At 51.8% G+C, this 22,020-nt stretch overlaps 1 protein-coding gene across 2 annotated transcripts in view; it reads left to right on the plus strand.

Moving 5' to 3' along the window:
- ARHGAP39 (Rho GTPase activating protein 39) overlaps positions 1–22,020 on the plus strand; it is a 150,999-nt gene that overhangs the window by 71,588 nt on the left and 57,391 nt on the right. For both annotated transcript variants that reach the window (XM_064507950.1, XM_064507951.1), the window contains exon 2: positions 8,223–8,657. In XM_064507950.1, the coding sequence (XP_064364020.1) occupies positions 8,223–8,657 (435 nt within the window). The remainder of the gene's footprint in view (positions 1–8,222; positions 8,658–22,020) is intronic.

Here is a 22,020-nt window from a genome sequence, read left to right on the forward strand (position 1 = left end):
AAACAGAGACCTCTGCTCTGTTCTGACATGCCGGAATCTGCAGCAATTTCAGCAAGGGGGAGAGTGCTGACAAGGCAGAGACTGAACTCTGAAGCCACCTCAGGAAATAATAAACTTGTATATCAAAGCGAATCTGTTCTATATTGGCCTGAGTCTTGGCTCATCTCTTTCAGATAAAAACCAACAAGGAAAAGCGTGCTGGAGCAGGCAGGAGCCCTGCGCTGCGTGCAGTAATGCTGCGTTCCTTTGACGGGGAAGGGATTTGACTTCGGTGGCAATGTCAGGGGAAGGTTACCAGGCTTACGCTGCGAAGATTAGACGTTATATAACTCGCGCAGTGCCCGTCACCGGGAATAGCATTACGGCACGGCGTGCATGATGAGGCTGTCAGGAGATGTTAATAAGCGTTGTTTTCCGGGTAGCGGGTGGTCTGTTTGCACCGCGGGCTCCGTCGCGGCGGAGCGGGGACCGCGCTCCAAGGCGAGCGGGATCCTGGACCTTGCGGCTCCAAACAGAGAAGCAAAACTTCCATTCGGTAGGAATTGGCAGGCAAACACAGCCACGATGCTAGCTGTGAGGCTCTCCTGCTGGCTAATGCGTGCATGATTTCCGGGGATGATAAGACTTCAGTGAACTTATTAGCATGAAAAAGCAACAAAAAGTCCATTTTTTACACAGGCTGTGGCCAGTTGGTATTGTTTTCCCCAAAACTGCAAAAGCATCGTTAACAAAAGCAGATTATTTGTGAATAGAAGAAGCTCCTAAGGCCAAGCAAACACAAAGCACTTCTCTGGATGTTTTTTTTGCGGAGTTTTTTCCCTGCGTTGCTTAGCAGTTTACAGGCTAGCATTTAGAGTGATCCAGAGACTGCATGACGCCTACGGACTGATGGGGGCACGAGGAGCGATAGGGCGATGCTGGGGAACGGGGAGGGGGGACAGACGGGGGGCTTTTGAGCCCTCTCATTGCACGATCTTACAATGAAGTGTTGTGTCCCTCGCACAGCAAGGGCTGGATCCCATCCATACCTCGCCGCGGAGCACATCCAGCCCGTCCTGCCCGGTTCGCCCCTCCGTGCAGCCGTGCACAAGCTCGTGTGGAGGGGACGGTGCAAGGAACGGAGCGAGGAGGGGTCTCGGATGATCGTTTTGTGGACTCCTTAGACAGCCGTTAGTTCTTCTGAGGTCACAGGCTGGTGCCCATGCACTGAGAGCTGCAGAGCGTGGATCCACCTAGATCTGCTGGTGGGCAGACGGCTCCTGGAGACGGGCAGAGCTCGGGCCCTGTCATCGCTCATGGTTTCTGCATCTTGTTCGCACAAACGAGTTGTGCTCTTGGAGGCCGCGCTTTTCTCTTACATCTTAGGGCCCATAACATTAGAGCCTGCTCTCATTAGAGGTGCTGGGGCAATTGCTGCCTTGAGCTCAACGCTTTAGAAAAGAAAGCAGTGTTTTGTGTTTGATACTCGGGCGTCTCTGTCCTAGGGTAGAGTTGGGTCTCTCTGTCTGAGTATAAAGTGTAGGATGGATTGAGGTTAAGCTGAAGGGTTGCAAGGGTAACTGGAGGATTTTGCAGATCATGTCCATATTCCCTGTTTTTAATGCTAACAGCAGAGAAAGTAGTGAGTTTCCTACCTGCCTTTGTAGAATGAGGAAACGATGACATTTTCTGGTTTGTTTCTGACTTCGTGAACTTCTAACGAGGGTAGAGCTTGCAAAGATCTTCTAGATCTTGCAAAACTGTGGTTCTCACCTCTGATGTGCTTTCGATGGTCTGTAGCAAAACCGCGTCGAACGGAGAAGGGGAAAAGCAGTTGTGAGGGAGAGAGCCCAGAAGAGAAACCTATTGGGGATGCAACAAGAACATTGGAAAAATCCGAAAGATTGTTGAGGAAGGTGAAGATGGGAGAAATTCAAAGGATGGAAGTCGCTACTTTGACAGGCTTAGTATGTTTTAATAAAAAAGCAGGGACAATAGTTTACTAAGCTTGAAAGACCTTGATTAGAGCTGCCCCTTTCGCACGGTACAGAGGTACCCTATTAGCAGTGGTTTCTTGAGCGGTTAATGGCTGATTTCACAGCACCAAAAATTTGGTCACTTCCCAAGAGATGCGGCTTCTGGGCTTAGACACGCTGAAATCACTACATGCAACTGCTCTTTCAGCCCCCTGTGCGTGCACGGGTATTTGGTTTAGCATGGTGTGGGGCACTCGAATGACTTTGTGACCATCACGGAAGAGCCGTGCCCGAGGACCGTTCCCGTGGTGGGGCAGACACAGGGTGACCGAGTCAAGCATGGTTGGGGAGGAGCATGCCCCATTTTGGGGGCTCATCCGTCTGCATGGCTGCCTCGGCGTGCTGCTTCCCCAGGTTATACGCTCCTGCTTGGCATGTGCCTGTAAGCAGGTAGCTCCTGCTTGGTGGGAACGACTGGGATTTTTGGGGCACTGCCTCCTACTCGAAGCTTTTTCGCCAGCTCCAGCCACCCTAGCGAAAAGCTCCATGCCTCTGGTAGCCTACCCTGATTTTTTAAGCTCCATGCATCTGTCAGGCCAGTTAGTGAAGAACTATTACACCTTTCAGTTTAATGATGTATTTCTGTAAAGATGCTCGTTGGCACTGAAATTACTAGTGCAGAAACAAGCCCTAGCTCCCAAACACTTTGATATTCTGCTAGCTATTCTCCTCCCAAAGTTAATACCGTTTTATTGCTGATGCTCAGCAATTCTATATCTGTTCCTTTCCCGTACTCATCAGCTTGTGCTTTCTAAGGTTTGACACCTAGGAACCACATTTTTCCAGTAGCTAAAACAATTTTTTAAAATAAAACACTCCTGTAAAATAACGTGTGCGTGATAAACCAAATGGTCCTGCTCAAAATCGGTGTTTAAGAATTGAATCAATGTAGAATAAGTGTTTTTTTTTTCTTTTTTTCAATTCCAAGGATGGGAGCAAGATTGGAATGATCGCTGCCTTGGTCTCTGGTGCTGGGTGAAGCTGATGCCGCTTGATCCTTCCGAGTGTAGCTGCTCCTGGTCGGAGGGGTGGTGGTGTTGGAGGGGTGACGAGAGGTGCAACAGGAGCATGCGCAACGGTTGTACCCCGCGCTGAGCCCTCGGCCAGGGGGAAAATGGTGCTTGTAAAGGGAGTCTGCTCAAAAAATTGACCTTTTCGAAAGGGGAAAAAAACCTTCAAGCTTCTTTGCCCTGGAGTTATACGTTGAGGCTGTTGCTGTGGGCTGTTTCTTCCAAACGTGATGTGTGCACCTGGAATCGATGGAGACTCCTGACCCCATTACGCTCTCCTAGGGAAAGATGCTGGCGTTGCTGGTTTTTCCCCTTGTAACCATAGTTATCAATACATTTCAAGTCGTTTTAAGTGTAAAATACTTTGAAATTTAAGCTTCCAGTAATTGGATCGGCTTGTTGCATAATTGCTGCGGTGTCATGAGGGATATGGGAAAAAGCTTCCTGAAACGCCGTCTGGACCAGGCAGGAGCAGTGTCGAGCCGGGGGTCAGTTAGCAAGGAAAACCCGCATTGACTCCTTGTTTCTGAGGCTGCGTTAACCTACCAACAGCAAGGCAACGCGGATGCTCATCCTCTTGCAGCTTCCTCCGTGCGTCTCTGCTCCGGTATCCCTCTCCAGCGTTAAAACGAGTCCACATGGGGCTGGTTTCATCTCGGCTGCCTTTGGACATCTCAAAGTACGGATGGCCGATCCGAGCATCAGTCGGGCTGCTCTCCTGGGTGGTGGGGAAGGTGGGCTTTGAGGGCATCCCCAGCACCATGGGGACCTTTCCTTTAGGGTGCCCGGCTTGCCAGGCAACACTGCGAACCTGAGCATCCCAATGGACCCTTCGCTGCGATACGTCCGTTATAAATTCCCTTAAGCAAACGGCAGTAAGGTGTGCACTGTCCCAGGGGCCGCACTCAAGCAGCTACTGAAATTTAGGTTACTGCACGGCGCGTTGCTTTGGCTACTGGAGCCCATCTCCCTGCTACAGAGCAAAGCGGGTTTTGGCTACTACAGTAAATAATGACAGTAGCCCTGGGCTGAGCCTGCTCTCGGCATGCAGATTAGCTCTGCTACGTTTGCTAGACGGCAGCAGCACGTTGCACACATACCTGCAATCCTCCCTGTCGTTCTGCGTTCACCACTAAGGCGCTGGAGCACTCTGCGCGTCCCCTCTTCTAGGCACCCGAGCAATGCTCAAATACGCCAGAAAGCACAATTCTAGCCCTGAGGTTGCACGTGGATTCCCTCCGGGGAAAAAATGAAGCACTGATGTTTTTTCCAAAAGCTCAAGGCGGTGGCTAGAGCAAGACCTGCTGCCCGTACCGTCAAGCCTGTGCTTGGTTAGGGTGCAGCCACGCAGCCGGGTGCATGGGCGATGGTTACGGTAGCTTTTTGTTTCAGCGTAAGAGGTAATAAGATCAAGGTAATTTTTAGTCACTAAAGGGCAAATGAGAAGAATCTGTGGGAGGAGGAGGAGGAGCTTTTTGTTACCAAGCAGCTTGCAGCTTTTCGGAGAGGTTCAAAACCGAAAGGTAGCTCGTGCTTTGTAGAAGGCGAGACCGGTCCCAGGAAAAGAAATTGGCCCCTCAGAACGCGTGCGTTTTGGTGGACTTTCAGGCAGATCATACAGTTGCGTTGCAATTGTTGCTCTCAGGTCTCTGCCTTTCTTGAAGGCTTTTTGCTGCTCTCCTTTCTGCTGCCCATGGCCAGTCCTACTAAAGCGAAGGGCTGCGGGAGGTGGCCCTCAGCTATTGATCTGTTGTTTCGCCAAGGTGCGACGTATTGAGCTGTGTAAGTTGATTAATAGCTCCAGTAAATTAAAAGACTGGGGAGAAAGGAGAACTGTTAAAGCTAAAATCCGTCTTCTCCAAAGGCAGGGAAAATAATAACGTCGAGAGAGAGAACCTGTAGCCCAGGCACTTCCCAGCGTTATTAGCCTGATAATTCACTATGAAGACCAAGAGGAAATTAAGGGCTCTATGACAAAAGGTCTTATATTTTCTTAATATACTAACTTTTTCCCTTAACGTGCTGCAGGCTTTTATCTTGTCTGGTTTTAGTCCAGCTGCTTTACTGATGGTCTCGTTCTGCAGGGTCAGAATAGACCTGCATCTTTTTCAAGCCGCGTGGGACTATTTTTGCTTCTCTGGGATAGGTGTGGAGCTCATGTGCTTTCATTTCATCATTGAGGGGCCCTGGTCTGACCCCGGTGTCCTTCCAGCTCTCTTTCAGCTGTATGCACAGGTCGTCCAGGTGCTCCTGGGCTGCGTAGGGCAGAAATTTCCGATCTGAGATTGGAAATTTTAAAAGGGTCTGAGTTTAGTCCCTGTGTCTTGGGAAAGGGGTGTCTAGTGTCTCTGGGCTCTGCTGGACTGGGCGCATGGAAGGTTTTTATTCCTCCTTTGAGGTAGCTGGCACAGTATCTTCCTGGTGGGTAGATATGACCCTCTGCTGAAACTGCTGCCTTTTTCCTGTGAAGGTTATTTTAAACTAAGGTGGTCGAAGATAAGTGTTAAAACTGGAAGCCGAACACTGATGTCAATCTAGGGCCAAAATCATTTAAATTAAAAATGCCGTATCAGAGAGCCACCTTTGAACAGGAATTAAAGCATACAATATTCTATGGAAATGTAAGAAAAGATTATTTAACTCTGCAAAGCTCGAATTGGCCTCCGGCTTCCCTGTCATGCTGCATTAGGAATGCTTGTTAGCTTTTAGTCTTGCTTAATGAGACAAGGTACGGCAATGTATTTACACTTTTCTGAATCACAGAATGGTTGAGGTTGGAAGGGACCTCTAGAGATCATCTAGTCCAACCCCCCTGCTCAGGAAGGGTCACCTAGAACATGTTGCCCAGGACCCTGTTCAGACAGCTTTTGACCATCTCCAAGGATGGAGACCCCACCACCTCTCTGGACAGCCTGTTCCAGTGCTCTGTCACCTTCACAGTAAAGAAACCTTTCCTTACGTTCGGACAGAGCTTCCTGTATTTCAGATTGTGCCCGTTGTCTCTCATCCCGTCGCTGGGCATCACTGGGAAGAGTCTGGCCCCATCCTCTTTACACCTTCCCTTCAGATATTTGTATACATTGATAAGATCCCCCTCAGCCTTCTCTTCTCCAGGCTGAACAGCAACAGCTCCCTCAGCCTTTCCTCATAGCAGAGATGCTCCAGTCCCTTCATCATCTTCGTAGCCCTCCGCTGGACTCTCTCCAGTAGCTCCATGTGTCTCTCGTACTGGGGAGCCCAGAACTGGACCCAGCACTGCAGATGTGGCCTCACCAGGGCTGAGTAGAGGGGCAGGATCATCTCCCTCGCCCTGCTGGCAGTGCTCTTCCTAATGCACCCCAGGGTACCATGGGCCTTCTTGGCCACAGGGGCACCTTGCTGGCTCATGGCCACCTTGTCCCCCAGGACCCCCAGGTCCTTCTCTGCAGAGCTGCTCTCCAGCAGGTCAACCCCCAAACTGTCCTGGTGCATGAGGTTATTCCTTCAGTGCCAGTACTTTTAGTCTCTGTTTTGCAGAAAGGCCTTAACTGCAGCTTTTTTTTTTTTCTATATGTCAAGCAGAGATGGACGTGTTTTCTCGGTTTAGATTTGTTTGCCCAAAGCTGAGAACCTTTGGCACTTGAAAAGCTTGTTCCTTTTCTTTCAGCCCAGCGATTTAAATCAAGTTGGAAAGTGAGATCTACCAACCCAGAAGAGCCGAAGGGCGTAGTGCCAGCCTTTCAGAGGGATTCAGCTGCCTTGAGGCAGATAAGTGCCCCCCTAGGACTTTTTTTTTGAAGCACTTGAGCAAGTTAGGCATTTCTGAAAATCCCACAGGAGACTCGTTCGGAGTGAAAGGTGGTTAGATATGATGGGTCAGTTTTCTGACTAAACTTAACACGTCAATTTTAAATGCCATATAGTTTGATCAGCTTCACTTAGGCAGCACACTGAAGGGTTTTTTCTGTATCTATTTCTGAACCTTTCTTAAAAGCTTTCTGACTTGTAAATGCAGCTGAGGACAAATTTCAAGTAAGAGATACTTAGTTCAAAAGAATGTCTCTTGTAGCTTTCTATGTATGCCCACGCAAAAATTAAGAATTTGAGTAAAAGGTGATTGGCAGTTCAGCTGTCTAAGTCTTGAGCACAGTCTGGATTAGCGGAAGGGAACACCTGCTTTGTTTGGGGTAATCCGAAACGTGGGTTAACTCCCATTGTCTGCAGCGTTCCTCAGGATTATGATTTCCTTAAATCCTCTTTTGCATTTCTAAAATCAGTTTCCCGCGTTGTGATGGCAATATCCCCCTTTGCTGTGTTTCTACGGTGCGGCCTTCTGCTGAGCTGGGCCAGTGAGTTTGGCTCATGGTCGCCCACCCATCCCTGGCCCTCTCCCCCGGGAATGGGCGAACGGCAGGTTAACCCGTCCTTTCTGCTCCATGCTTTGGTGGGGAACTCAGTTTCCTATGTAGACACCAACATGGGGCTGAGGGACACCAACACATGTTGGTGTAGACACCAACATGAGGGAGCCCGGTGCCTCCACCACGAGCTGGGCTAGACCTGCGAGGAAGTCGGCTGTCCCCCGTTCAGCTCGCCTCGTAAGCGCTCGGGCTGGCAGTGGACGTTGAAGTCTCATCCTAGAAGGCAGAAGGGAGGTTGAAACCATCATCTACAGCTCTTGAACGGGCAAATGCTGCCGGAGCTGGTTGTCTGGGCCACAGCGCAGGGCTGCGGCGTTCTGTTGCACAGAAAGTGAGTTCATCTCCAGGTTGGTGCCTCTGGCTGGGTTCCGTCCGTCTGGTTTTTTGCCTCCCCCTTACCCTTCACCACTAATTTTAAGTACTGACGTGATGCCGAATGAGCTGCAGACGGGTCTGTGCCCTGGAGAGCTCAGTTATGAGACGCGGTGGGCTTGCAGTCAGAAGCGGTGAGCTGGTGCGAATGCTGTGGACTGAAACTCGGGAAGGTATTTTAGCTGGCTTGCAGATCAGCCAAATTTTCCTGGAAGCTGCAATTTGGGGACTGGTTTGCAGACCTTTGCAAATGCACGTTTAGTGTGAATAGTGTTGTGGGGCTCATAGCGTGCAAGCATGCACGGGGGAGGAAGCAACTGTTGTCTCTCCCCTCCCAAGCCCCCTGTCTTCTCCATCCTGCCTTCCCAGATGATGCGTGTGCTCACTGCAAGCATCTAAGTCTCCCTCTGTTTGTTCTCCCTCAGGCTGGAATGGGTGGAAATCATAGAGCCTCGAACGCGGGAGCGCATGTACGCCAACCTCATCACGGGGGAGTGCGTGTGGGACCCGCCTGCGGGGGTCCGGATCAAGCGCACCAACGAGAACCAGTGGTGGGAGCTCTTCGACCCCAACACCTCCCGCTTCTACTACTACAATGCCACCACGCAGCGGACGGTGTGGCACCGGCCGCAGAACTGCGACATCATTCCTCTGGCCAAGCTGCAGACCCTGAAGCAGAACACGGAGTCGCCGAGGGCCTCCACGGAGAACAGCCCCGGGAGGAGCAGTAATGTCAGCAGGGAGGGCAGCACCAGCTCCTCCTTGGAGCAGGAGCTGGAGGGCAGCGAGAAGGCGCAGGACCAGACGAGGTCAAGCCGTCAGTCAACTCAGTATGCGGTGGTGAAAGAAGAAACAGAAAGGTAAAAGCAGAGCTGGCTCTGCCAGCACATCACAGGCACGGGCACATGCAACTCAGCTCAGTGATGGGGTAGCTGCAATAAATTGGCACGGTGCGAGTGCAGATGCTCTGATGCGCTTCCACTATTACGGAAGAGCAGTTACTGGAGCTCCTGTCCTGCAGCTCTTTATCAAGGAACGGTATTTTAGGGGTGACTCCTCTAGCTAGATTATGAATGGGATCTCTGCACAAGGTCAGAGAGAGTGAGATTGCTTATCTATAAAGCAATCACTGACAGGAGGAAGAGTTATAAGCACCTTTGAAAGGTGTTTCTCCTTGTTAGAGGCGCTTAGATGCTCTCCTAAAAGATCCATGGGAGAACTAATTTCTTGGCCTCTGAAATACCTGGTTTTTACAAAGTGGCACACTAAAAATAATTCCCTTGGCTGAGATTCCTCCCTGAATCTCCCTAACAAGGCAGTATGATTTTTGCTGCAACCGGGAGTTGTCCCGTTGGTCTGGGGAGCTTCTAGGAGAAGCTTCGAACTGAACAGTGAGTCAGTGCCCAGTGTCTAAGGTCCAGTTGTAAAAGGATGCAAACAACATACTGACACATCCATATTGCTGCTCTGCGTGCTTTGTTTCATGCTGTTACGGCTTGCAAGCTGCAAATCGGGTGGTTCATTCTTAATATATTTTTATTTTCTTAAACAATACCTCTTAAAATGTTTATAAACCTTCTTTCTATGCATCAGTCTGAACAGTGTCACTTGCAAATGATCAGCAGATAAATTTCTGCTTGTGACCGGTTCTGCTTCCTGACAGTTCCCGTGCAGAAGCTGCGGCGGGGCGATCTCTTTGCTGTGCAGGGCCGGGAACAGGAACTCCCGGCTTGTGTGAGACCTCAGATCTGTGTCCGTGTGCGTGTTTAGCCCGTTTGTGGGACGAGGGTGGGCTTAATCTGCTAGAGTCCTTGGAGATCCTCTGATAGCAATGCTGAGCGTGTGGACAGCGTACTTCCGTGCAAGGCGGGTGCTTTTTGAAGAGAGCCAATTTTGATGTTCAACCAGATGGATGCTGGGTGAGCTGCCTGGGGACCTTCCACGGCAGACGGATGCCACTGCCTGCCGTGGTCAGACCTGGGGGGGCCTGTTCAGGGTGTGCTGCCGCCTATTGCATGGTGGCCCCCGTCTTTGCGTGCCCGTCCCCAACGCTGCCGAGCCCTCGCCTGCTGCAGGCAGCAGCCTGCCCTTCCCCGCCTGTCACCCTTCCCTCTCGCTTGTGGCCTCAAGTAACATCATCCACTGGAGGCCACTTGTGCAGGCTGCATCTGGCAACCCATAAATTCTCAACTGCTGTTTCTGTGCGGAATGTGCTGATTCCCTCCAGAATGGGAACATTTTTTCAAACTAAACTGCCAGCTTCCAGAATAGCCATAATTCTTCCCCCTCTCTGCACTTGTTTCATTTAATTGCAGCTGAGAAGACTGTATTTTTCCCTCCCCCTTTGCACTGGGCACTGCGTGGACATGGCAGAAGAATCCCTTTCTTGAAGAGTTTCAGTAATAAGACCCAATGGACTCCAGACCTGGCTCTTAGAGTGTAGCTGCTGGGTTTTGGGTTGTCCAATCAATATTTGCGTCCTTTCTTTCCATCACTCTCAAACTGCTTGTCCTTTCTCGGGAGGCCCTTTTGCCGCTCTGGCTTGCCCACGCGCTATGTGAGCATGCCCTGCTCTGTGAGCCGGATCTCCCGTCCCTCTCCTCTGCTCCCTGGGTCGAACGCTTTCCCCATGCAGATCTGTAACGTCGCTCTGCTGCCCTAGACCTCTGCAGCCCGTCCAGGTGTGCTTCCTCGATGCCTTCTGAATTGCCCAATTCCTTGTTCTTCCATCCTGCTGAGCTTGCAAGCATTTTGTTGCCTTCTAATATATTCTTACTTTCCTCTCGGCCTTTGCCGTTTGTGGCCTTACTTTGCCATGTGCCCTGCCCTGGCTTGTATCCTGCTAGCCGTGCGGATGGTGCCATAAAAATGAAGTGCTGCCTGTCCGGTGCCTTTCGGCTGTTCCTTGTGCTTGCTCTCCTCGGAGCTGTGGGAGAGCGAGTCCCATCTCCTGGTGCTTGAGTTTGGATCAGCAAGGAAAGCTGTCCTGGGCTTAGGGAATGGGAGCGACCACTGCCAGCATCTGGACCACAACTGCTGGGCTTTGTTCCTGATATCGCAGTTGCCGTTTCATGACACGTCTCCCTCGGGAGAGTGCTTAGTCTTTCGGCAGGATAACCAGGCTCAGGGACTCCATTTCTCTCATGGGTATTTACTCCTGTGGCTTCCATCTTTGCTGCCGTGAGTGCCAGGGAGGTGCTTTCCACCTCGCTCTGTTGAGGATGGCTGATAGCTCATCTCACGGCTGGCGAATGCAGACAGGGCAAGCGAGCTGTTCGGCATGTTGGAGCAGGGAGGCCTGGTTCCCAGTCCTTGAACTGGACTGGTCCCAATTAACCACGGGAACATTGTTTTTTCTCTCTCTCTTTCTTTTTTAACTCCCTATCACTACGTCTTCTCTGGGTCTCACAGCAGCTTCGTGAGGAACCTTGATGTCTGTGATAGCGTAGTCCTTGCTGCCAGCGTGGTTGGTAGCTCCGAGCATGCCCTGCTACGCCTGCTCTGGAGCTCCATGCAGCTCAGTCCTGTTCCACCCAGGCTGCTCTTTCCATGAAGCTGTGCCTAGTTCCTTTCCTGGCTGTGTAACTGCAGCTCCTGCAAAGCTTTGAGTGAAGTGGGAGCTTCTTCCTGCGGTAGCCAGAAGGGTTAACTGGGACTGAACGGATGGATTTTGATCTTCATGCAGATGGTGCTGTGCTTTGCTGCAAGAACATGTGCATGCTCAGTGGCTTCCTGGAAGAAGAGGGAAGAATCATGTTCTATTTTAGCTTTAGTACCCAGGATTTGTCACGCCTCCCTTTGGATTTTCAGCATACTGGGCTGCAGAAGCTAGCTTGGACATTGCAGTTCACTAACCCTCTGCCCTCCATCCACACGTTCTCTCTCCTTTTCCAGTGCTGTGGATATCCAGACATATTATGGGATACCAAGCTTCTGGGAGGGGTGTGAGGAGCGAGGACCACACCAGGACTCCCACATAGAAAGGCTTAGCCTGTAGAAACCTTATGCTGGCTTTGCTAACGGACAAGAACAAGCAAACTGTGGGGTGGGTTCACTCCTGGCTGCCTGCCACCATTCGCAACGGGTTTGGGAATGTTCCCAGCAGCTGAAGTGCTCTCAACAGCACATGCATCCAGGCTCCAGCACTATGGCTCGGTGGTCTGTCTTCATCCCTGCAGAGTCTTCTTGAGGCTGTGGGACTTGGAACGTGGCGGTGGTGGCTTCCTTTGGTTATGTGAACCGGTCAGGGCTCTGGAATAGAGGCCGTGATTCCTGGCTTTCAGTGCATCCCCCTCGATATGGAAGTCTTGGTGCACTTGACCAAGTGGCTGAAGACAGGCTGTAAGCATTACCATGTCCTCTGGATTCACGGGAGCTCAGCTGGGCTCTGTAGGGCTGGAAGGCTGCATGTCCTTTCTGTCTGTGGCAATTCTTAGTCTTGGCTTTGTTGGGAGACGGTACAAAGATGCTAGGTCATCTGGGGTTGAAGTGAGGCGTTGTGCTGTGGGCAACACCTCCTGCAGTTGTACACCTATACCAAGTACTAAATCAAAGAAACTTGGATGTTCCAGCTCGGAAGGGCAGGATGGGAAGGTGTAAGCGTGTTCAGTGTCCATCTGACTTCCAAAAATCTGAGCTGTTACCCGTGAGATGGGGAACTGCTCTGCCCATCTCTATGGGGTGGGAACTTGAGGACGTCCTGCATGGTGAGCATGAACGCGGTTCTCGCTGACGGCTCCCCCAAGCCACTGTGGTCTGCTTCAGAGACGTTTGGGTCACCGGCCTAGCCGGGTCCTTCAACTTCTCTAAGGTCACAGCAAGGTGGTCTCTCCCCTGATTTGCTTTTTTGGTGAAATCCTGGTGGCCTGGTGATAGAGCCCATGCTTCGAGGCTACCTTTTCATACAGCGCTGGGACAACTGCAGATGAGCCGTGGGATAACACACGTGTGGCAGCAGGGCCATGGCATGCCATGATGTGGCCAGGACTTACCTCCTAGCTTCAAAAAAAAACAAAAACAAAAACAAAAACGAACCCCAGATGCCACTAGAGGGAGCAAATATTCTTGTTCAGTGGGTAATTTCCACCTGGCTCCCTGGAGGTGACAGGAGAAGCTGGTCCTGTCCCTTCAGCTCAGCAAAACCCATGTCAGCATCCCATCCTGGCAGAAGTGCGGTAATGTCTAGAAAACACATTCCCTTGCTGACCTCCTCGCTTGAGGACACGCTGAAAGGCCTGAAAAGCTTTGCTGGGACCGCAGGGGTCACTGGGACCTGTTAAGGGACAGATTTCCTGAACCAGAGGTAACCCTGGGAGGGGGCGAGGATGCTGCTTGACACGATGGTGGAGGACATGGTTTGCTGCCGCTGCCGCCCATCTCCCCAGCTCTTGCCGTGGCACCAGGGACCTCTGGCTGGAGGAGCTGCCTCATTTCCACCAGAGCTTGTGTAGCTTTTGCCGCAGCTGACTCAGGTGCCGTGGATCGAACCTGGCAGATGCAGCATTTCTAGCAGGAGTCGGGGGAATGTGAAGATACAGGAACGTTGTTGTAGTGCGCACACAAGTGTAGCGCGGGCAGGAATCAGCAGCAGAATGGTTAAACCTGCTTGGCAGCACATCAGTGGCTGGGAGAAGAGTCGCTCGGAAGTGCGGAGTGCATGGAGCGGGGCTGGGGTTTTCAGGCGCTCCACGCTGCCGCATCCAGCTGCTGGATGTGCCGTGCCGGGGGAGCTGCTCCAGCAGCCAGGGATCGCTTCGGGGCTTGCCGACTGCTCCATCCGAGGCAGCGTGGAAATGGGGGTGCAGCAAAGAGTGCTTCTGCATCCGAAACTCAGATTTCCGAGCAACGAGAGCTAGGACCCACATGGGATGTGGCAGTGAGGGCTTTGTAGCAGCGTCGGCCTCATTCAGCGCAGAGGCAAGGTGCTGCTTGGAGCCGAGGAAACCCGTGGCCGGAGAGGCTGGAGGAAGCTCCTGCAGGGCCGGGGCTGTGGTGTGGCTGGAGCCTGGATGGCTGGATAGATTTTTATCCGGCTCTGATTTCCAGGTTTCTTCAGTGAAGCGCAGTTAAGGAAGGAGGGCTTACTATGCTCATCTGTGCAAAAGCTTCCAGTGACGCAGAGATTTCATCTCTAGAAGTGGCTGACGCTCTCGGGCCCAGCACAGAGGAGCTAAACATGAGCTGTGCAAATTAAAAATTGATTTTTGATTGTGGCGATAGCGGCTGCAAAGGGCAGAGCTAGTTCAGGCGTTTGTGCCTCGAGCTCCCCAGCTTCTCAGCTCTCTGCTTTTCACTGTTGGCTTCTGACCACTAGCAACGTAGAGGAACGAGATGAGAAAATGCCTATTTATATACAACATGCTAGTTCCGTGCCCGCCTGAGCCATGAAACGTAGCAAGGCTGCTTCAGACGTAGGACATTACAAAACGGATAAACCAGCAATTGGTTGTGGGCGCTTAGAAATATCTGAAGACATGGAAACTGCTGCCGAAGGAGGCAGTAAGTGCTGTGCCTGTTCTACCGGAGGCATGAAGAGGAAGCAGCTCAGACAGAGGAGCTTCTGCTTCTCGGTGACCTATAGGCAAAGAAAAGCCTATGGATGTCGCGTGGCCTGTTCTGAGCGGTGGAGATGTCTGCAGAGCTAGAGAGGGGTTAGGAAGCGTTGCGCGGGATTTCTGCGGTGAAGCTTTTCTTCCAAGTGTAAGTGGTTAAAATCCGGCTCCGTTATTCAAAGATGGTTTTGAGTATTATGATCTTTAGTTATGCAGATATCTAAATATTTAGATCAAGATTATCATGGGATTCCATATATGGGCTTAAATAGTCTCTGACTTGTTAGCGACTCTTGTTTTTTTTTTTAATTTACAGCCTCACGTTTTGCTTGTAAGCATTAAAGCACACACCGCCATGAACATCCTCCTGCTCCTCAGGGTGGGCCAAGGCGAAACGTTTAGTGACTGTGGGCAAGAGCATGACCTCGTGTGAGCCCTCCAGGCCCCCTCAGCCCTGCTTTCTGTGACTTCTCTGATGTGATGGCGTGGGGCCGTCTGCCCACCTCAGCCGTGGCTTTGACCTGGTGGGCTTATAAACACCGGCCTCAAGGCTGATGATCATGGGCAGCGAGGTGGAGGCCACACTACTCTTTCCATTTCTTGCTCTGTTTTAGTCTTCCTCGACGAAGTGTGCCAGTTGTCCCCTTGCTGTAGGAGTGACCTTAGCAGACTGACCCGTGTGCAAGCTGCTCTCTGGGGGACCCTTTGTGCACGGTGCAGAGCAAGTAATGAAGTGCTCGGAGAAGGTCTCAGCACGACAAAGCCCACGGCGTGCTGCTGGAGGGCTTGCTGGGCGCTGGGGGGTTGTGACCATTGCTGGAAGCACCAATCTCGGGGTGACCCCAGGGCTGGGGTGAGGCGTGCTGCCCGCGAATAGCTAGAGAGGGACCCAGCACTGGGGCTGATGCCTGCAATACTAGATGGGGCAACTGTCCAGGGTCATCTCTGCAGTTGTATTTCTGGGTACATGGGTGTTTCTCAGCAGTGCCTCCCATTTTCTGCAACAAAACCGAGGCAGTGGGATGGGCTGGGAGTTAGGGGAGCAGACCAGCAGGGCGAGGTGGAGGCAGGTTCAGTGGGGCTGCCTCCAGGCCCTCCTGCACGGTGGATGGTTTGCTACCTGCTTGTTAATAAATAGCAGCTCTGGAAGGAGCTGACCTTCCAGCTCCACCAAGGAGGAGCACTGAGTGCAGGATTTTGCCGAGGAACGGGCATGGGGCAGCGTGCCCACGCACCGACCAGTGCCGCCGTGTGCAGCAAACACAGGCAAGGAAGAGGGAACAAATGCAAAGGACATGGCCAAGGCCAGCAGCAAGTGTGGGGGCACCATCTGAAACACTTCTTCAATAAGCTCATCTTCTGCATTGCTGCCTTATGGGGCCAATGAGGTGATCATAAATGTAACGCTGTTGAGCACATCAGCATCGGCTGCACGATTGCAAAGCAAAGAGCAATGGAGCTGCAGCACTAACGACCCCGAGACACGAAGGAGACATCTGTGTCCCGAGCATCACTTCGTGCATTGGAGATAACGACGGCAAACACTTCGTTTACAGAACCTCTCGCGTCCTTGCCTTGCCGGGCCCAGGGACCGATGGCCATGGCAGGGCAGAGAGCAGGAGGCTCTACGTGCTTGGGGAAGGGCTGCGAGGGCAGCAGGCCAACAGCACAGCAAGAGGAGCGCAGGACTCGAGAGCACCTTGGACCCTTGCATCCAGGGAATTTTTGCCAGTGTCGGCCCCTTCGTCCTCAGGGAATTTGCTGTTGCCAAGCAAGCTGGACTTGCATTTCTTACATTGCTTTAGTGAAATAGGATTTGCACATAGCTATAATCAGCAGCTGGATTCAACTTGGGAGACAGTGTGGCAGGAAGCTTTGCTGCGCTGCGTCAACTTGGCGATCCAGCATCTACTAACCTTCAGGCTCTCGATAGCAGGCTTGTCTCGGTGGTCAGCGATGGTAGAGCGCTTCCCAGGCGGGTTTTCTTGCTTATGCTGTCTTGCCCTAGACTTCACCTTGCTTGTCTTAAAATGGTGCCTTTTTTTACAAAGCATAACGTGGTAGCTGTGAAATCTCAGAGCAGGTTGGGCTCGGCACTTGGATTAGGTTTTATGTCAGCTCATTGGTTTTTTGCGTCCTGTCTGAAAGTGTCTGTGGTTACTAGTCCATGCCAAGTCTTCCTGTTGTGGCCGAGCACTTCTCTGTCAGGTTGCTCTAAACCCTTGGAGAAGGCTTCTGCAGGGGGCAGAGAGGACATTTCCTCCAAGGAGCTCATGCAGTTATCACGGAGGATTCGGCCAAGCCTTGAGCAGGCAGCGTCACTGCTCTTGCTTCACTGGGGACAAGTGACAAGCCCGCACTCGACCGACACGCAGGGCACCTTCTCTGACCCATCAGGAGAGCTTTCCTTGGACCACCATGCACAACTCCTCGAATGGGGTGTCTTTCACTGGAGGTCCATCTGCTGGGAAATCGTGCCCAAGTTGCTTCTGAAGACTCGCGCTTTTCTCGTGGGTCTTCCCCAAGCTGTGAAGTCTGGCGTGATACTGGAGAAGATAAAACACAACACTTAAATCTTACTGGATTAAGCGTAGCTGAGCTGAAATAGCTGAGGGGTATTCCCTTACGGGCCAATTCCTGAGACGCTTCGGAGCTGTCTGGGGCCGGGCCGTGATGCTAACGGGCTCTGGCGGGTGTCTCGGGGAGAGCAGGGCACGGCTCCGCGGCTGAACCACGCTGCTGTGCAAAACAAACTCCTCTGCCTCATGCAGGCAGCAGCCATTTTCTTCCTGCAGAGCCCCAAATGGCGACTCTGAGATTTGAAAGGTGGCTTAAACCTCAAATTAAAGGAAATGCATGTTTGGCTTGTCGGGGGAAGCTGTTTCCTGTGCCTCAAGTAAATAGAAGAATAACCAATTTTGCTCACAGTTCTCTCAATTTGTATTCTTTTCTGAAGGCACCGTGAAGACCCGCCGTGCCAGGCTCGGAGCACAGGTGGGTCAATGACATCAGTGTCTCCGCAGCATCTGCTGCGCAGGGATTTTCCAGGTCTTTGCAGAGATTCTCGGTCCTCCGCAGAAACAAGCCCGTGCTTTGAAGAGGAACCGAGGGAGAGCGCTGGGCCACTGCAGCAGGTCACGCGTGAGGCCTGCAGCAACGAGCAGCTCTCCAAGATCTTCCTGCCCAGCGTCTTGCCTCCAACAGTAGTTTAATGCATGAAATTCGGAGTTCAGCTTTCTTCGTTTGACCAGCGCAAAGGAAGTCGGCGGCGCGGAGGGTTGTTACGGCTGTCCTGAAAATGTGTGTCATGGTATTTACAACTGGCTGATTAGTCGAAGGACTGTCACTGCGGATGCCACGTAGGGCTTTGATTTTCCTGGCTGGATGGCAGCTCCGTGTTTGGTGGCAGGTCAGTTTGTGAGGGTGGTGCTGGTGGGGACTATGTGCAGCCTCCGCCTTTCCCTCTGAGCACTTGGACTTCCCTCCGGGCAAAGGTGTGGAGGGCACCCCAAAACATGCATAATGCCAGGAATGCTGCTTTGGTGTTTCTGAAATTAGCACAAAAAAAGGAAAAAAAAAAAGGCTCTGTACCTTGTTGTCTTCTCCCTCTGGTGGCACCTAGACCTAGAAGATCCTCTGCAAACAGCCAAGGTGACCTCTGTAAATTCAGACCTCTCCTCTAAATGTCTGCAGTGGATGGGCTCCTTCTCGAGCAGCACATTTGCCGTCCCCGTGGCGTGCCCGGGAGCGGGCGTCTCGTTGTACAGACAGCATCCGAGAGCTGGAACAGCAGCGTCCTGCAGCTAAAACAAAAAATTGTTACGGGTTAAGTCCCTTAAGTGGTTAAGCTGCAGTCCGGAGACGGTCGCTGCTGGGCATGAGGAGGGGGATGCTCGTTAACTTGCAGGCAGCAACGTAATATCGGCGTCTAAAAGCCGAAGCTGAAATGGGTAAATATTTAATGCTGAGATAACTAACCATGAAAAGAGTTTACCAAGGGATCTGCTAGATCCTCTGACATCCGTATTGACTCGCTCCTCTCTAAAACGTGTTCCTGGCCGAGTCGCGAGGTAAAGGCCCGGAGACAGGACCTCCTGGGTGAAATCCCTGCTCTGTTGCAGGAACAAAACATTTGGAGGAGCTTCCTGAAGCATAGAGTCTGCTCCCCAGATGCTGTTAGTGCATCGTACGGTCTGTGTTAGACCGATCTGGGTCAGCCCTAAATAGCTGCATCTTCCCTCCCATTACTGAGGGCAGAAGAGCGAGGCTCAGGACCTGGCTGCTGGCTGGTCACCAGCGCTGCTGGGATGACGTGCCGTCACAGCATATCACTTTAAATTCTTTTCTTTCTGGTGTTTTACCCACGGGGTGTCTTGGGAGAGAGCGTTTGTGAGTATAGCCCGCGGGCAGAGCAGGAGGTCGGGGGGACCAAGCTCCCTTGTGGTTTGACGTCCACGAATGCAGACGTTAGGGCTGGCATCCCTCGGAGCAGGTTCGCAGGAGTCACCCTCATTATTACACGAACGCTGCCAGCTTGGAGAGGGGAGCGTTTGAGGAAATCGTAGGTATCCCTGAAGCTCTGCCCTTGCCTCGGCCTCGGCAGCGTACGGGGAGCAGCGGGAGCATGGGTGCCGTGCAGCGCTGTGCCAAGGAGCACCCGCAACCAACGGGCAGGTTTGCTAATCAGTGCAGTGCATGTTTGCTTTGCTCTCCTTTTAGTTCCTGCTCCTTCGGGTTTCTAGGCTACCGAAAGCAACACGTAGGCTGTGATGCAGGAAAAGGCTTTGGAGCTCCATGCTTGAACTCTTTTCCTACCTGCCCTGCTGGTTTCTCAGATCTGCCCCAGTGGATTGCGTTGTCCCTGGCGTTCCCCGTTCCAGCTGACGATACGTACAAGCCAATCGCCTCCCAGGGCTGCTGCTAACCTAGCATTTGTCTGGGACATTTGTGGAGTGAAGAACAACATGCCTTTTTTGCTCTGTCCCTTTTTTTCCATTTTTCGCTTTCTGTCGGACATGCTCGACTTGCATAATAAAAGGCTTCGTGTCCCCAGGACATGAGATAGTCCCGCAAAGAGAGCCAGGTGAGTAGAGCTGCAGCTCAAACTCCTCTTTCCACCTGTTCCTTCAAGGCAGCCAAGCAGCCTCCAGGCAGCCCATTTCAAGCAGCTGAATCAGTCACAGCTGAGCTGTTTCTGAGATTCCCTAATTAGCGATTAGCACGTTGCCCCTCAGCTTGATATTCCTCTCTTGGTTGCATGAGCTCCTCACCAGTGCTCCTAAATGTACTGTGCATTGAGCCTGAAAAGCCTCATCAGGCGTAATTTTGAGCAGGAGGCTTATCAGAGCCACTGAGCTATCTCGGGCAGGAGAAGAGGTAGCCAGCTTCATCCGGGCGCCTCGGCGGCAGGGTGGGAATGGGCTTTCGGGCTGTAATTAAAGCTGAGCACCCCCTGCGTGAAGTCGCTTTCCAGGTCGCGTGTCCTTCCCCGTTGCTGTCACGTGCTGCAAGCAGATTGCATGTTCCACGGAGCTTGCCCACAAAGCAGAGCTCCCAGGAGCAGCTCCCAAATTAACTGTTTCCCACAGTCTTTTGTCTTGGTTTATCCTGTGGTGTGGGCTTAACTGGGATGGGACCAGTCCCACCCATGTCATGACAAAAGTGAGGCTCCGTCTCGCTTTGCTCAGGCGCTCTTGCCCTCTCCGTACGAGAGCAGGACTCTCACGTGCAGATGCTTGGCGTAACCGTGAATTTCTCCTAATGAGCATAGATGGTCGAAGGGAAAAACCTCCAGATCCTTGTAGCTGGTGGTGCCAGTTCTCCATATCGAAGCAACAGCTTGGTTTCCGAGATGCTGTGTTCAGAATCACCAGCTTTCATGGCCACCATCACCTACTTCACACTGCTGGAAACAACTGGTGGGAAGCAGTAACTCCAGAATTATGCCGTGGACCGCATTTTCTGTTCCACAAAGTGTGTTTTTGATGGCTTGTCTCTGACTGAGACTTTCCAGCTGGAGATCACTTCAAAATGGTGCTTGTGTGGCTGTATGGAGCTATCGACACAGTTTGTGCCTTTATTTACCTTTCTCACAGCCCCTGCAGTAGTTCCTCAGCCCTCGGAGATGCACGAGACGCAGAGTGGAGGCTGCTGTCCGTGGAGATTTGTGGGGTGAGGAGATGGACCCACAAGATACAACTTTCTCTCCTTGTGCAGTCTAATAGACAACAATCTGCTTCAATTCGTCCTCTGCTCCAAGTCTTGGCAGTGTTTTTGCTTTGCAGATCAGGATGGGCAGAGCAAAGGAGAAACTGCTGGATACTGAAAGACGGTTATAAATCTTAGGAGCTTTCAGAACTGTCAGATTATTTCCTTTAACTCAGAATCTCTTTTTTCTTCTTGTTCTGAGGCATTTAGGACTTCCAGTTTTCAAAACCACAACTGCTATAGTAGTAATAATTTTTAAAAATTGCATCTGTCCCACTTGCTACCCCAAGCAGAAGTCTGATCTTAAAATGTAGGACCATGAAATCCCTGAAATCTACCATGGACTTTACTAATGCATTTTTTTTTAGCACAGTAAGATGTGACACTGGTTTGGTATATGGACCCATCTTTGTCACTCCTCCTGTCTGACCTTCCATTTCAGCCGCTGTGATATTCCTTTAAAAATAAGCGCAGCCTTGCACACTCTTGCTCTCTGCAGGCCCGCGAGTGGGGAGCACAACTGACAAATGTGTTCCTGTTTGGTGGAAGACGGTCGGATGCCAAGCAGGGATTTTTGCGGAGAGAACAGTGCGGCAATCAGATGTCTTTTCTAGCCGTCACTTTCCAGATGGCTTTTCAGATAAAGGGACCACAAAAAATGATGAGCATGTGTTGAAAAAATTATTTTATGAGTCCTGGACCTCTTATTTTGAGGCGTGTAATAAAAGCCAAGCAAGAGGGGTTTCTTGGGCAGCAGAGGAAGGTCTGTGCAATTGCCATCCCAGTGAGCAGGGGGTCACTCCCCGCTGTTGCCTGGCCTGGGAAGCTGCGATTGGGGTTGCAGTTTTAAAAGGAGCATGGCAATAAATTGGGTTAACCTGCATTTCTTTGCAGCCGCTTGCAGTCACCTTTGGTAGGTTGTCAGCAATTGCCTTCACTTAAATACTTGAGAGAAGATTTAATGGTTCTGCAAATGCTTCTGCTGACCTCGTGGATGGAGACTCAGGTACCAAACCACCTCCGGATGGGTTTGCTCACTGGGGTTGGTGGCTGGAGAAGTGGCCAGGCTGGGCCTGGTGGAGAGCAGCCTTGGCCTTGTCGGCAGCTTGACACAACGGGTGTGTTTGCACGGAGTCCTGCTCGGTCTGGGGAGACGCGTGGACCAGCAGTGCTGGCAGACGTCGGGGAGAGCGTGTGGTTCGAGAAGGAGGTGCAGGCTTTCAGGTTGAGCTTCTCCTACCTGAGGTCGTTCATGGCCTCCAGTGAGAGATGAATCTTTCATGCCATGGCGTTGAGAGACAGCACTCGTCCCTGCTGGGGTCTGGAAAGGGTGCTTGAAGCTGTTTTATTCTGTTTCGTCCTACGATGTCCTCAGACTGAGGATGCATGAGGAGGGCGAGGGTGTAGGGTCGCTGCTGGCTGTCGTCTGAGAGCCCAGCGCGTTCCTCGCACCTCGCCGAAACTC

Source organism: Dromaius novaehollandiae, chromosome 2 (genome assembly GCF_036370855.1).
Source record: "Dromaius novaehollandiae isolate bDroNov1 chromosome 2, bDroNov1.hap1, whole genome shotgun sequence".
NCBI classification, from domain to species: domain Eukaryota; kingdom Metazoa; phylum Chordata; class Aves; order Casuariiformes; family Dromaiidae; genus Dromaius; species Dromaius novaehollandiae.